General features: G+C 39.4%; 1 protein-coding gene across 8 annotated transcripts; it reads left to right on the forward strand.

Annotated features, from left to right (window-relative positions):
- The first annotated feature begins 332 nt into the window (after window positions 1-332).
- ZBTB34 (zinc finger and BTB domain containing 34) lies at window positions 333-15,608 on the forward strand. 8 transcript variants are annotated; one of them, XM_037400964.1, is made up of 3 exons: window positions 349-451; window positions 1,005-8,755; window positions 9,984-15,608. In XM_037400964.1, the coding sequence occupies exons 2-3, from the start codon at window positions 8,715-8,717 to the stop codon at window positions 11,503-11,505; spliced, it is 1,563 nt and encodes a 520-aa protein (XP_037256861.1). In that variant the 5' UTR covers window positions 349-451; window positions 1,005-8,714; the 3' UTR covers window positions 11,506-15,608. The 8 variants fall into 8 exon arrangements, with proteins under 8 accessions (XP_037256857.1, XP_037256862.1, XP_037256861.1 ...); XM_037400957.1 differs by having other exon boundaries at window positions 1,005-7,385; window positions 8,629-15,608; XM_037400959.1 differs by having other exon boundaries at window positions 1,005-4,574; window positions 5,765-15,608.

A 15,608-nucleotide genomic window follows, 5' to 3' on the forward strand; every position in this document is an offset into this window, starting at 1 on the left:
CTGGGACCGCAGGCGACAGCGCCGTTCCGGGAGGGGACGCTGTCCACGTAACGCGCAGCTGGCGCGGTCGCCTCTGACGCTGTTGCGGTCTGAAATTGGCCGCTACCGGTACGTTTCCGGACGCGTGTCCCGTTCCGAAGGTGCGGGCCGTGCGAGTCCCAGGAACGGGGCTGCCCGCACGCACCGGCCTCAGCTCCAGCTCAGACCTCCCACGGGTCTCCGGGGGGCGGCGCCGCAAGGGAGGCCCCGGCCTGCGCGGAACCCCGGGCGGGGCGGGACGGGACGGGGCGGGGCGGCGGCCCCGCCTGCCGCACCGGGAAGCGGAAGCGCCGCCAGCGGAATCGGTTCCGGGTGCGAGTAGCTGTGGGAGCGGGCGGGAAGCGGCGGTGGGAGCGGGCAGGAGACGGGCCGGGCCGGGCACCCGCCATGTGAGAGACCCTGACAGCTCCAGGTGAGCAGCGGGCGGGCCGGCGCGGCGCAGCGGGCGCCCGGCCCGAGGGTCGGCGTGGCGCGCCCGCGCGGGACGGAGGCCGTTCTCCGGGGAGGGGGTCCCGGCGCGCTGACAGGCCCCGGCGGCCGCGGGACGGGCGGCCCGGACGCCGCGCAGGGCTCGGCCGCGGCCCCGCGCGGCGAACAGGGGCCCGGTGCCGCGGCCGGCCGGCTGCCGCGGGGCCGAGCGGCGGGGCGGGCCGCCTGGCAGCGGCTCTGTCGTCGGGAGCGGCCCCGCTCGGCTCCCAGCCGCCTCTCGCCGGGAGCGGCCGTCGCGTAACCTGGGTCCGCGTCCGTAGCGCCGGTGGGCTGGCCGGTGGGCAGGGCCAGCGCGGGAGCGCCTCGGCCCTCCGCCAAGCCGAACGAGGCATAAAGCGAGCGGCAGCGGGGGCTCGGCGGGCGGAGGCCGGCGCCGTTGGCAGCCCCCTCAGCCGCCGCGGGGCCGGTAGAGGAGCTGGAAGTTCTCGGGAATGCCCGATCTCTGCAGTTGCGAAGGCCCTTCAAAATCCCTGCAGGTGTGCACAGCATACAGCTCTGGATTTGTTTTATAATAAAACAAAGTTGAGAGTGAATTTGGAGCAAGCCTGAACAGTCTCAGAAACGTCGCTGTGGGAGAGCCCGGTTGCCAGCAAGGAAAGGTGGCGCGGGACAAGCTGCGCTGCAGGTGGCACATGTCACCGAATCCTCAACGTTTGGAATCAGAACGTGCCTGTGCTTCATTGCCTGTTCAATGAGAGCTACAAAGCGCTTAGTCTATCAGAAATAACAGACTGGGAAAATACTATGAAAATGTGTTCTTCAGAGCTACTTTAAATCTACCACAAAAAATGTTGCTGGGATCTAGAGAGCGTAGCTTCTTCGTTGCTTAAAAGAAACACTGGAGCCAAAAAGTTATGATTTGATAACTTTAAAAAAAAAAAAAAAAGTAGACCAGTTAAAACGCATAGTAATAACCAAGTATTACTTTGGTAGCAAATAATTTATTATTGTAATAGTAGAAGCTGCAAAAGCCCTGTCCCCCCTCCTTTCCTTCCCCACTTCTTAAAAGTTCTGGGTGTTTGAATATTGCAAGTTTCATCCTATCAGTTGTGGGGTTTTTATGCTGATAGTGGGTTCTCAAAGCATATGTCTCAAATATTCAGAAAATGTGGACAGTAACTATTTAGGATTACATAATAGGCATGTTACGAAATTTGTGCACAAAATAGATGTTTGTCATCATTGTAAGATCTTGCTGATTTAAAGTGTATGTATCATAAATATGCCCCCTTTTTTTATTTGTCTGTCACAGTGCTTTTGCTGATCTTGGCTATCTCCAGTTTGCCTTCTAGTAACTTTTCTTTTCTGCATTCAGAAATAGATACATACCTGTAACTGCTTTTGTAGTAACGTGGCTGCTAGAGCCAAAATTTAGAGGTTATTTGTATTGAGGTTTCTAATCGTTGGGTGGAAGTATGTTTATGCATCAATAGTTGTTTCATTTTCACTCTTTTAATCACTTCCATACAGGCAAGCAATTGTGAGGAAGACAGTTTGAGAATAAGGGATGAAGGTGGCCCTTGGACTTCAGTTTCACAACTGCTTTCTTTGGATATTTGCTCAAATAAGAGGCTCCTGCGTTTTTTCTATGAAATGCTAAATATGCAATTCCAATAACTTCCCTGCTGCACCATAGTAAGGATTGAGAATAGGTTTGTAGGGTTAGCAATATTAGCATGTGTGTATGTATATACATACATATAAATTAATTTGTTTTAATTTTGATGTTAAAATCTTCCACTCCTGCAAGTGGTTTTCTATTCATCATGTTTTGAATGTTGGTGAGGTAAAAATCAATCCTTTTCAATTTTTGTTAGCTAAAAGCATAGGAGTTTAATGTGTTTCTCACCCATGCAAATGATGGGATTGTGTTCTCTGACACTTCAGCAGGGCTTGCCTGACAGACACAAGCTTTACTCTTGATTTTGCTGTAGATGTTAAGTACTTTGAGTAGAGTATCGCCTCTCTGTCTGCAGAGGAGGAATAACAACACTGACTTTCACTGTGGTGTTCCGATATCTACTGATGAAAGTGTGCGAGAGCTAAGTTTTGTAGTAACTACGTGTCAGCCTGTGCTAACTGGCTTCACTTTCTGAGGAAACTGGGGGATTCCTGCATTTTTATGAGGTAATGTAGTGAGGTGTTTAAATTATTGTGTAGTTTCCACTACTATAACAGATTCTGTATTATAGTCTAAAATAGAAGTGAAGCAGACTCATTTCCAAAGATGTTTTCTGAAGAGTAACAAGACACGTTCACCTTTTTATTGTATGCTTTACTACAGATAATTCACTATTTCAAGTTTTGGCCAAACTGTCTGTATTTCCTTTGATTCTAGTGGGCATTTAAGCTTAGGTCAGACTTTCCCAAGACTTAAGACAGCTTGTGAATTATGTCTATAGAATGATTTGTGAATGGTTAACATTTGGAGGAATGAGGATTTGAAATCCTGTTTTGTTAGGAAATAAACTATTTTTTCCATAGCCAGGTAGTTTTGAGAGACACGGTCGTTTCTGTAAGATTGCATAGCTCTGTTACTGGCCTACTGGAAAAGTAGATCGGTTCTCATTTAGGGTTTGGGGTTTTTTTGGATGGATTTTCTGTAGACTGTTCAAAATGCTACTGAACTTAACAAAAGTATGGGCAGGGAGTTTATATGTAAACACAGGCTTGTGCTAGCTGTTTTAAATCATACTGGCAGTTTTATTTACCTGTTAGAGGCAAATTTAACAGAATGATGAGTTGAACTGAGCTGGAAAGAGTTTTGAGATTGCTGTAGATGTAAAAGATGCCAAAAGATTCTATTGGAGAAGCTGCAAACAAAACAAAACTTCATGCTACAACAGAAGCATTAACAGAATTTTCTGTTATTCTGTAGCGTCTCTTAGGATCCGTGTATCAACTCTTTTTTTAAACTTCCATCTGAGCCCATGACAGTTTATTTATCCTGAGACTCCAAATTTTCACATTTATATGCAGCATTTTCTCTAGTTGTACTCTCCAGTGTGTCGAAGTTTAAATATGTTCTAATGAGTTTAAAAACAAGTAATACAAATCAACCTAAGCAAAGATTGTTGTTTGAGTTATTCTTCTATGGATAATAATGCTTCTAGAATTCAGCTTTGTAATTCTCTGGAAACCAAGAGTCCACAAAGGAAGAGTATAAGTAATAGTGATTTAGGAAATTATCTTGTTGGACATGACAAATACTTGAGCAGTGAAGTCCATACTTGTTTGATGTTATATTCAAGGGAAGCTTTGAAAGAAACTGTCACTTTATGTGTTCAAGGAGATTCTTGCAATTTTACCACCAATCTTAAAGCCTATTGCTATGTGTCATTAATTTCTTTGGTTTTAGTTAACAGTCATGTGCATGTGTATTACTGCTACGAGATTAAGATGTAGGTGACCAAATTCAAAAAGAGTAAAGCTTTCAGTTTTTTACTTACTGTTGTGCTCTGATTTATGTGATGTTATGTTAAAAGAGCTTTTAAATGTTAGTTCTATGTAGTGCCGTCAGTTTAGAAAAATCTAGTTAGTACACAAAGACTTATTTTATATATCACTTCCATTAAGCTCCAGTTGTTCTCTTAAGTATCAAGTAGAAACATTTCCCCCAGTCATCTTTTCTGTGGTTTAAAGGAGCTGTTTTCAATTTGTAAATATATATGTCCATGAATGTCTATCATTTTAGTGCATAAATTACATGGAGAAGTGTGTCATTAGGTGTATTTTCCGTCACCAGGAGGATGCCTCTGGCAGTGTGTTGTATAGACCACAAAATAGACTGCGTGAATGAGCTGAAAATACACAAGGCTCTACTTTTATTATTTTTTGTGTGTTTATGAAAAAGACTCTAGTGCAATTGATCTATATTAAAAAAGAGTAGTATCTGATTATCTCACTTGAGATAAACAGGAAATAATTTAGTCTCCTTCATGATCTTTAAGGGCTGGAGAGTTCTTAAGAAAATGGCTGCTTGAATTTAGGAAGAACTGATGCAAAAAACCAGCACTACATATCTACATAGTACTGCTTATATTATTGTAAGTGTGTTGTAGTTCTGCACAAAATTATCTCAATTGTTGGGAAAGTAGCATTTTTTTCTTTTGGTTTGTTGTTTTTGGGGGTTTTTTTAATGACTACAATATTAAAATATGTTTTCTAGCTGTAGAGAAGCTTACCATACTTCAGGGGCCAGATTTTTAGTGAAGCAGCAGTGCTGTGTGTCATCACGCTATGTGAGGCCATCCGAGGGTACTGTGTCTTGACTCTTAAAAGATAATATAATTCTTTACTCTTATGAGAGGTGTAAACTGGTAAAAAATTATATGATCAGTTTCTTCCCTGTTTTCAGAGATTATTTAAATTGGACTGTCTTAGAAATGCCCTTAGACTGCAACAGATCTGATTGTAGTCTTAATTTGGTACAACTAGCATTAATTACTGCGGCTGCTGTAATCTGAACACTAAGGCAAGTGCAGACTGAAAGGAGCGTGAGGAAGATTTTTGCCCTAAAACTTCCATGATCACAGCTGATAGGATTACATTGCTAGGCTAAAAAATCTCTTGAATGATAATACATTTTTGCAGTGATGGTGCAGTAACTACTGAATCCTACAAAATGCAAGGGAGGAGTGCACTGATTTATAAATATGCCTGTTTCCTTTCTTGCTTTTTCTGTGTTCTGAGTAGTAATGCATGGAGTATCTGTTCCTGGTGTCATGGAGCACTTTTTTTTGTTTCAGTCTTAATATTCATTGTGACCATCCTAACTTTTCTATGTATTTCTGTTTTCAGACACATGCTACAGCAGTAATCATTTATCATGTGTGTTTTTTCCCCAAGGAACCCACGTTGCTGAGCTAACTAAAGAAAATGCAAGGGATCTTTTCTCACACCTTTGTGTGAGTTAAAATGAGCATAATTTTATCATGCATGTGTCTACGAGAACAGCAAATCATACATTAGTGAGTGAATGAAATTAAACAGGTGCAGACTTAGAAGCAGAAACTAATACGACATTGGCAGACACACAGCTTCGTGTTGTAGTTATATGATGCTTCCCTGCTGCTACTATATGATGTCAGTAAAATTAAATACCAAATGTGTTTTGTCACCATCTATTCTTGTTTTTTAAGTGAAATAAGAGCTTTCATAGAACATAATTTTTAAAGTAAGTTTCTTCTGAAATCTAATGAGAAATGTTAAATGCGTATCACTCTCATGTTCACAGGTTACTTCAATGAACACTTTTGTTTGAAGACATAGGGCAGCGATCCACTACTAGTAAACTCGTACTATGGTCTGCGTTTGCTGTATAAGACCCTGATGAATAAATGTAATACTGACGCAAAGAGAACTGATATGATGCTTTTGAGTGTGACTGGATCATCTCCTACAGAAATAGACAGGAGGCTCAACACAGAGCCCTGCTAAGACTTAGTGAACTTAGTTCTGGGCAGTGCTTTAAAATCAGAAAGCTTTCAGCCAATGTCTTGGACACATAATATCTGTGAAAAACTGAAGCACTTTCATCTACTTACTCGCAGGAGAGTTGAGAGAGGACCTATTCATAGACAGGTGCCCAGAGGTGAACTTAAATTTTACAGGACTTTAACGTAACATTACACTATCCCACAATCAGGGGAGCAAGCCAAAGCAAGACAAAATGCATTACTTTTTAACAGTGAGAGTTCCTAACATTGCTATGAGTTGTCTTGGTTCTCACTACCTCCCAAATGGTTGAGTCTGTATAATACAAATAAAATTGTCTTCATTCTGAACTACTATACTGTGGTCCTGGACCTAAAGAACACAGGTTACTTCTGTATGTGCTGAAATATGGAAGGTGCTGGACGTGACTTCTGAATACACATTAATTATTTTTTTCTTCACCTCTGCTAATTCTGTGTTGTGATGTAAATTAGTTATATTCTTACTGCTCCGGGAAGCAGATCTTCCTTATGACTGTCTGGTTAACTGTAGTGATAATTTTTTTCTTCAGAGCATACAGTGGATGTGTCCAAAGTTAATTTGTGTTTTAGAGTACCTTTCTGCTTCGGTTTAATGCTACTCACCTCACCCCAAAAGAGAAGAGGTTAGGGAGACACATTTCAATTCGGAGAAAGCTGTTAAAAAATAGGGCATTTCTAATTAGCTTTTTCAAACTGTAGTGATCTCCCAGGACTGTTTCAGAAATACTTCAACCATAAATCATAAAGTCTTGAAAGAACTACTGGCCTGCCAGCACTGATGAATAATTGAGTATTGTTATGGTACAGTACCCCACTGAACAGTATTTTGGTTAATTCTACTGGAATTTGATTATGGAACTGCTAACTTGATTCTGTATACAAATAAAATAAAACCTTCTTGTGTATGGGAATATAACCTAAAGATTACTTTTATTTTCTAGATAGTGACATTGGGGATTTATGTGAATAAATAAGATCGTTCTTCTAATCATTATTCATCAATAAAACATTGGTAGTGGTGCCTGCTTCTCTGACATGTGTAATGCCCAGATTTTTCCCCGGGTCTTGCCTTCCCAAATCGATGCAAGAAAGTGGGGGAGCCTGGTACTAAACCCAGCAAAATTACTGCAGTCTGCGCTGTTCCTGCTACAGTCCCGCCTACTCCTGAATGTGGTGTTCATTGGCAACCTCGTCAGTTCCAGGACCTTTTCAGCTAGAGATTGCAGAGTTTGGCTGAAAGCGAAAGAAGGTTCCCCTTCTGTCAAGTGCTGCTGCTGTTCAAAATTTTTGTTATTTAACCCCAGCTTTCTACCGATGTTTTCAAGATCACAGGAAGCATGCATCTTCAAGGAAGAAACTAAGGTGGAAAAGTAGTCACAAGTGCGTGCTGTAGCTTGTTCACTTTCTTTTTTTAAGAGCAGATGGGTATAGAAACTCATTGTCCTTAATTCATTCCTTCTGTCTGGACCTAGTGCTAGCGGTGACAGTTTGTATTTTAATATTTTGTCTTAAGTTCTCCATTTTGTTGAGTAGGAGCCCCTAGGGAAATACAGGGCAAGGAAGAAGGCTGCTTTCTATAAATGACAAACTTTCTGTACGTTCTAGACACAAACCCCCGAGTCTTTCTGATGGGATTTGTGTGAGGCTTGACCAAGATCTGGTTCCTTAGTTCAAGGATCTGAAATGATGCAGGAACAACAAATCATTGCTGCTGGGGACTGGTCTTTTAGTTTGTACACAGTCCTCAGCCTAGGTAACGTGTCACTTCAGGTCAACAAAAGCTCTTCCTCCACTTAGCAAGGAGAAGCTTAATCAGGGATGTTTTCGTGTTGCATCTGTGCATAGTTCATAAGCCCCACAAATTAAAGGTAATGACCTATGTTGGGTTTTTAAGGAAGCCTACTGCCCTGTTAAATGAGAGTGAAGTTGGCAAACATGGGGAGACTTCTGTCTTCCCCATGGAGTGGATGTATCTGCTAGGGACTGGAACAGTGGTCCTCTGCACAACATGCAGGGATGCTCAGAGTAACAAGGGTACACCCCACTGTTCAGTTGGGGTTGGTTTGTGTAATACTTGATTTCTGACCTATGTCTGACTTGCATCAGCTCACAAGCTCCAAATCATTTTGTAGCTTTGTTCGCTGAATAAAAACTGTCCTGCCAAAGCTATCTTTGTATACATGGCTGCGATCTTACCACTTTCTGGTTTATTCCTTTTCTCCTTCATCAGAGAAAAGAACATACAAAATGTCTTTTCCCCTGCTTTTACGTAACAACTATAAAATCTCAAATGAAGTCTGATTTGCCCATTTTAATCTATGACACATCGGTAATTTACAGAACATGTTTAGCAACTCTGATAACCTTTTGAATGCTCTGTGAGAGTTTTTGACAGTTCTCTAGACCAGACATATTAGTCAAGTCAGGAAGCTGGCTGTCCTGGTTCTCTGCTGAAGAGACGCTCCATTTGTGAAGATTATGAATGTTAGTTTTGAGCGACAGCTGATACAGCTCCATTTCTTCCTTGTAGAGGCTTTTTATCATATTCCTGCCTGTTGATTTTGTTTTTAGAGTGCCTGAATTTTCATAATTTGATTTAAATTGTTCATGTGTCCCATTACAGCATGTAACATAAGACATAAATAGGAAAAAAAAATAATCCACTAGTATGTTGTGATACATTGGACATGCTTCCTGCATCAGAAGTCAATGGATGATGTTGAGATCAGTTTGTTCAATTGGAAAAGCAGGTATGGTGGCAATACTATGTGTTTGGACTTCTACATTAATAAGAACAAGGATAGCAATAAAAGATTGCAGATTCTTGGGCACTTAATTGGGGGCCCAGTCTTGGAAATGTAAGGTGATGTCTGCTACAGATAGACACTCTCAAGGGGGCAAGTGTGTGTGTGTTTTATAATACTCTGAAAAACCGGTAAACTGTTTTTCTTTAGATCTTGTCTTGAAATGTATACGCTTCTCTATAGCCTCTCGGAACATCCTTTCCCTGAGTATCAGGCAAGTTTGAGTTACCTACCCATGGCTTTTGAGTTAGGTTAGAATTTAAATGTCAGATCACTTCCGCTAGGAAACCACTGCTGTGTCAGATGAGCTTCAAAGTTCACATCATGGTTTATAAAAAAACCCCAAAACCTAAAATCACTAAAGGAAAAAAAAAATGAAAGTCTGTGGGTGGCTCTAATGCTTTTCCTTCAAATGCTGCCTCCCGTTGATGCAAATTCAATATTATCTGGGAACCTCTGACACACTGGGTAAATAGTTTGGAATTGAGTCCACGATTAAAATGTTTCCTTTCACTAGGTTTTCCTTATTTTGTGATGTGAATATTGAAAGATTGATTTTTACTTTTTAAAAATAATGATGGAGATTGTTTTCTAAGAAGGTAAATGTTTAAACAGAAATGTCATTGGTGTAGTATATTCATTGCCTCTGAAATCAGTTTGACTTATCTAGGCCTAAGGAATGGTGGTTTTTTTAAATATTTGTGTGTGTGTATGCAGACACACATGCACACGTATGTGCCTGTGGCTTTCCTTTGGCAGGTTTTTCAAACTTGATGAAGCACCTTCCACAGATCATTCTTGGGCAATTTAACAATGCAGTTTCCTGCAAGTGTCAATGTATTATCTGGCTTGAACACCTACTAAAGATTCTGAAGCTTTTAAACTGTCTAGTGACTATGAAATTACTCTTTTGGGAGGGTGGGTGTATGTCTGCAGTTCTTACCAGAAACTGGACTTAGACCGTCCCAGGGAGTCTGTGATGTATTATAAGCAATTGAATTGTGACTTGCAGAGGGATAATTCAAATTACAGAAATGCAAGAAATGGGTAGATTCTCTTGTAACGCACCTTAAACAGATCTGGTGATTTAACTTCAGCAGGTGCAAGCATTTATTTTTGAAATGGAAAACTCTGTATTCACTCTCAGTTGTAAATCTTCTCATTTTTCTTTCAGATTACTCTTTACATCAGTAGAAATGGACAGCAGCAGTTTCATTCAGTTTGATGTGCCCGAGTACAGCAACACTGTTCTGAGCCAGTTAAATGAACTCCGCTTGCAAGGAAAGCTATGTGACATAATTGTGCATATTCAGGGTCAGCCATTTCGAGCCCATAAAGCTGTCTTAGCTGCCAGTTCTCCGTATTTCCGTGACCATTCAGCATTAAGCACCATGAGTGGCTTATCAATATCAGTTATTAAAAATCCCAATGTTTTTGAACAGTTGCTTTCTTTTTGTTACACTGGAAGGATGTCCTTACAGCTGAAGGATGTTGTTAGTTTTCTAACTGCAGCTAGCTTTCTACAGATGCAGTGCGTCATTGATAAATGCACACAGATATTGGAGAGTATTCATTCAAAGATCAGTGTTGGTGATGTTGACTCTGTCACTGTTGGTGCTGAAGAAAATTCAGAAAATCGCAATGGAGTTAAAGACAGCAGCTACTTTGCCAATCCTATTGAGATATCTCCCCCCTATTGCTCTCAGGTGCGACAGTCAACAGCAGGCAGCGATCTTAGGATGGAAACTACTCCAGGCAAAACTCTACGTAGCCGTCTGCAAGAAGAAGGGCATTCAGATCGAGGAAGCAGTGGGAGTATCTCTGAATATGAGATTCAGATTGAAGGTGATCATGAGCAAGGAGACTTGATAGTAAGGGAAAGTCAGATTGCAGAGGTGAAAGTTAAAATGGAGAAGTCTGACAGGCCAAGCTGCTCTGATAGCTCTTCCCTTGGTGATGATGGATATCATACTGAAATGGTGGATGGAGAGCAAGTGGTGGCAGTAAATGTTGGTTCCTATGGGTCTGTCTTACAACATGTTTATTCGTTTACCCATGCCTCATCACAGGCTACAGGTGTGTCTGAAACCTTCGGAAGCCTGAGCAATACGAGTCCTTCGAGGTCAATGCTGAGCTGTTTCAGAGGGGGTCGCGCACGCCAAAAACGGGTATCCACTGGTCACTTGCATAGTGATGTTCAGGGCTTGGTGCAAGGGGCTGACAGCGAATCCATGGTGAGTAACCCAGGATATGAAAACAGTCCACGGGAAAGAAATACAAGAGGTCATTGGTACCCATACAATGAGAGGCTAATTTGTATTTACTGTGGGAAGTCCTTCAACCAGAAAGGGAGCCTTGATCGACACATGCGATTGCACATGGGAATAACTCCTTTTGTGTGCAAGTTTTGTGGGAAGAAGTATACCCGCAAGGACCAACTTGAGTATCATATTCGTGGTCACACAGATGACAAGCCTTTTCGCTGTGAGATCTGTGGAAAATGTTTTCCTTTCCAGGGTACACTAAACCAGCATTTGCGAAAAAACCACCCTGGGGTAACAGAAGTAAGAAACAGGGTAGAGTCTCCAGACAGAACAGAAGCATTTGTGGAACAGAAAGTAGATAATGATGCTTCAGCTTCTGAAGCTATGGATTCTAGTATGGAAATTCATGCAATGTCTAACACATCTGATTAAAATACTACATTCTAAGTGCAACACAAACAAGCACATTACTAATGTATTTTTTAAATATTTTATTCTTTTAGTAATCTTCAGTACAAGTATAACAGCCTTTTAATTTTCCCAACCTTCCGGAAATCAGTTTGAAATGGTTTCTGGAGAAGACTACATAAGTATTCTTGAGGCTGGGTTGTTTGTTTTGTTGTGGTTTTTTTTCCCCCACTTTTGAAGATGCTCAAAATACAAGACAGTGTGCTGGGGAAAGGATAGGAAGAGTCTGCTGAAGTGTCCCTACGGGTTGATCTGGCAAGACACAAATTCCAGTGGAGAAAGATATTAGAATAAGATTGGCAGCTCTGCTGGATACACAAAGAAGCTGTAATTTTCCTTATTTTATTTGTTAAGTCCTGTTGCTGGTAATGAGTTGCACAGCAGTGGGGAGAGAGAATATTATAGCTTTGATTCCTTCTGTGTGTCACGATGAAATCTGTTTGCTTTTACTAACTGTTTTTGGTAGTTAGTCTGTTTATATATATAAATTTGCTTTATATATATAAAATGCTTTCACTTTTCCTATTCTGGTTGAGGTGAACGTAAAAGTATGTCAAGGTTTATACATGTACCACTCTTTCAACTGCTAGGTCTCCTCTCTGCTTAGGATTTAGGACTTCAGACTTTGGGAGGATGGTTTTGGTTTTAAAAGAATGTTGTTTGGTTTTCATTTTCTTAAACTATTACTTTGTGTGCAAAAGTGAGCAAAGTGAATTATCTTTTTTTAATAGCTTTGCTTTATAACATATGTAAACCAAATGCCATAAATCTATTAAATTATGGTTAAATTGTTGAGGGGTTTTGTTGTCTAGAATGCAAGCTGGACAACCTGTGGTGCTGACCTTTTTATATATATAGAGATAGATATATATATATATATAAAAAAAAAATATTAGCAAACCTAAAAGTAGCATTGTGGTTTTAAGTGTGTTTTTACTGGCCTCAGAATCTACCTTCATTTCGTACTGTAGAACCATACCAGGTAATTAAATTTAACTTCATCACTCTTCATGGTTGGTTAAAACCTGAGAGAGATGATGTAGTTTAAACTACAGTATTTCCAAGCAGTGTTTTAATAGGTCTCTTCACAGAGAGCTGTTTTCAGGTGCACATTGACTTCCTACTTAAAGCTCCAAGTGATATGTCAGCACTTGGAATTTGTACTTTTTTTTGTATTAAAAAAAAAAAAAAACAACAAATACTCTATGGGAATTTCGAGCAATATGTCTGTTATTTCTTGTGTGAGTATTACAGAGTTGCTATGGCTTCCCTACTATTTTCAGTGGTTGTTTTCTGCATAAAGGAACTACCAACAAATTTAAAAATACTCTTAAATCTTTCTGTTTCACCAAATTATTTTTTTTAATACGGTGCTAACTTCATCATTTAGGTCAGTATAATATACAAAATGTGAAACATAATGGTAACAGTTAAGCGAAAGCAAAAAAAAATCCCCCAAAAACCCAAAACAAACTAACAAACCCAAAACAAACAAACAAACCACAACACAAACACAATAGCTTAAGAGACCTCAAAAGCATGAACTGGCAAACACTACTGTGTAAAATTTTACCTGATGAACAGAATTAAATTAAGCACATGCTTCTTTAAAATACAGGTTTTATATAATTGGGCCTTACGTTTGTTTGGCAACTATTGAAAATACATCTGTGAACATGCTGTTAAACTCCTGAAATTTACAAAATGAAAGCTCATTCCTAAATTACAGGAAAGCAAAAAGGGTGGGTTTGCTATCTTGTGAAGCTTTTTTGGCTCCTGTGAAGTTGGGACGTATTTGTGCAGTAGCTTTATTAAATACACTAGTTCTTAATATTGTGACAGTCTGCAATAAGAATTAATTTCATTAAGTACAAATTTGCAGTATAAACCCCACCTGCTCCACTGGAGCAGTTTCAGTTCAGTTGAGTACATAATTCGCCTCTTTGTCCTAAAACTGCCTAAATAAAGAGGTAGAAGGTGGGAGATGTTTGTTTCCATGTTTCTCTCCTTGAAGCAACAAGAGAACTTTTGGTTCCGGTAAGGGAAAGTGTATGTCTGTGTCTAGGGAAGGTAGTCTATATGTTTACCCACTTAAAAACATGTTGGTGTTTCTGATACTGTTTTTTTTCCTAAATGTTTGTTTTGAGTAATTAAATGAAAAAAAAAAAAAGTGTTTTGATAAATTAAGTTTGAGACATGCAAAATCCAAGAAATGTACAGTTATTCTTAACCCTTTATCTTGGACCTGTGCTGTGGTGCCTTTGGTGTGACTTTTTCCATGGAAGTATGAGTTGAGGATAGCAGGATATGGGTACTGATTTTATATTTCTTGAATTTCTCTGTGTCACAATCTTAACATTATTTAAATCTAGTTCTTTGTATTTGTAAATGTATTCAAATGGTTTGAGTTTACCAAAGAGTGACTTATCCAAAATTGTCTCTGACAAACACAAACAAAAAACCAACATCACTTTGATTGTACAGGTTCAGGTTCAAAACATTGCAACGTGACTGTTAAGGGGCAGGAAATGATGACTTTTTCTAAAAAATCATGATTCAGCAGTTTGTAAATTCTGCTTGCTCCTCTTTGTGTCGATACGCCATTTACCCTTTCCACTGCTAGCAGTGTTAATAATTATCAAGCCATAACACAGTACTGTAAAGTTCAGCAGTGCTTCAAAGGATGCATACGTAGGTGAGCATAAAACATCATCAAGCATTACATTTACACTTACAAAGTGTGTGACTCTGGTAGAAAACGAACTTCAAACCTGGCAACAGCAATTAAATTGTGCCTTGTCACATAATGGTATGCCAGGATTAACATTCTCATGAAACATGAAGCATTATCTGATTGAAGTTCATTTCACAAGTCCACCAAAACAGAGTATGCTGTGTTATTTTAAGTGAATTAACAGAAGTACTGTACAGTGTCTTTTGTCTCTGTACAGTTTTAAGTTAGCACAGAGCTGTTACACATTTCATGTACAATAAATGCAGAAGTCAATAAAATATGTGAAGAAATATTTGACAGCAAAATAAATCATGAAATTATATAGGCTGGTTCATAATTGAGTCTCTTCTTAATCTACCTTTTTAATTATAGACAAATGTGAAAACAGTGACAGTGTCCTTTCCTCTAGATGTTTAACCTGTTATGACAAACTGTGAAAATAGAGGATTTTATACCTTTGCTAATGTTTGTGGTTTTAAACAGTTATTTTAGTTTTCTTAATCAGTTATCTTCCATATTATTTCTTTTAAACTTGTAAATACATTTAGAAAATAGCTTTGTAAATACAGTATATTAAGAGTTCAGTTTGGTCAATAAGGCCTCAAGTTTGGCTCTGCTTTTTTAGTGTGAAATCTTTCAATAGCCTAAAGGATACTGTCAATTCACTGTTCAGCAGAATATACTGTAGGCCTAAATTGATAGTTCTTAATGCAGTCTTCCCGAGCATAAATTCATGGTTTATGCTGAAGCCTTTGGTTTACTTTTAGACAAAACAATAAGGCCTCTTAATATGTTTTGGCTGAGTTATGGGAAGAATAGCAGGAATAAAATCAAGGGCTGGGAAAAGATTGAATGAGCTTTACCTTTAAATATATATATATATATATATATATTATTTGAATTTTTGTATTAGTTTACTGTGATTCTTTTATTGTCATTTTTCTAAACAGGTTTCATATGAAACCATTGAAAGGGACTCAAATATGCAACACCTAATCTATTTTCCAAGGGAATTTTACCCTTGAATGGTGCTTTTTGACTGGTCAGGGTTATTTATTAAATTTTATATTTGAAAGTATTTGGGGAATTATGTAAATTCTTTATATGGATCTGTTTATTTCATGAATTGTAAATTTCATAATACTCAGTGATTAAATTGGAAGTTTCGTAAAGTCATTCAAAATGTTCAGTTTATAATCTGTGTGCATTTTACATATATTTTAACAAGTGCCAGAATAGTTGTATTTAATATTGTAGATTTAATACTACTTGCACATCCCTGTGACAGCATTAACTTAAGTTACGCAAGTTTACATGTAAAAAAAAAAAAAAA

Source organism: Falco rusticolus, chromosome 9, assembly GCF_015220075.1.
Source record: "Falco rusticolus isolate bFalRus1 chromosome 9, bFalRus1.pri, whole genome shotgun sequence".
Lineage (NCBI taxonomy): Eukaryota > Metazoa > Chordata > Aves > Falconiformes > Falconidae > Falco > Falco rusticolus.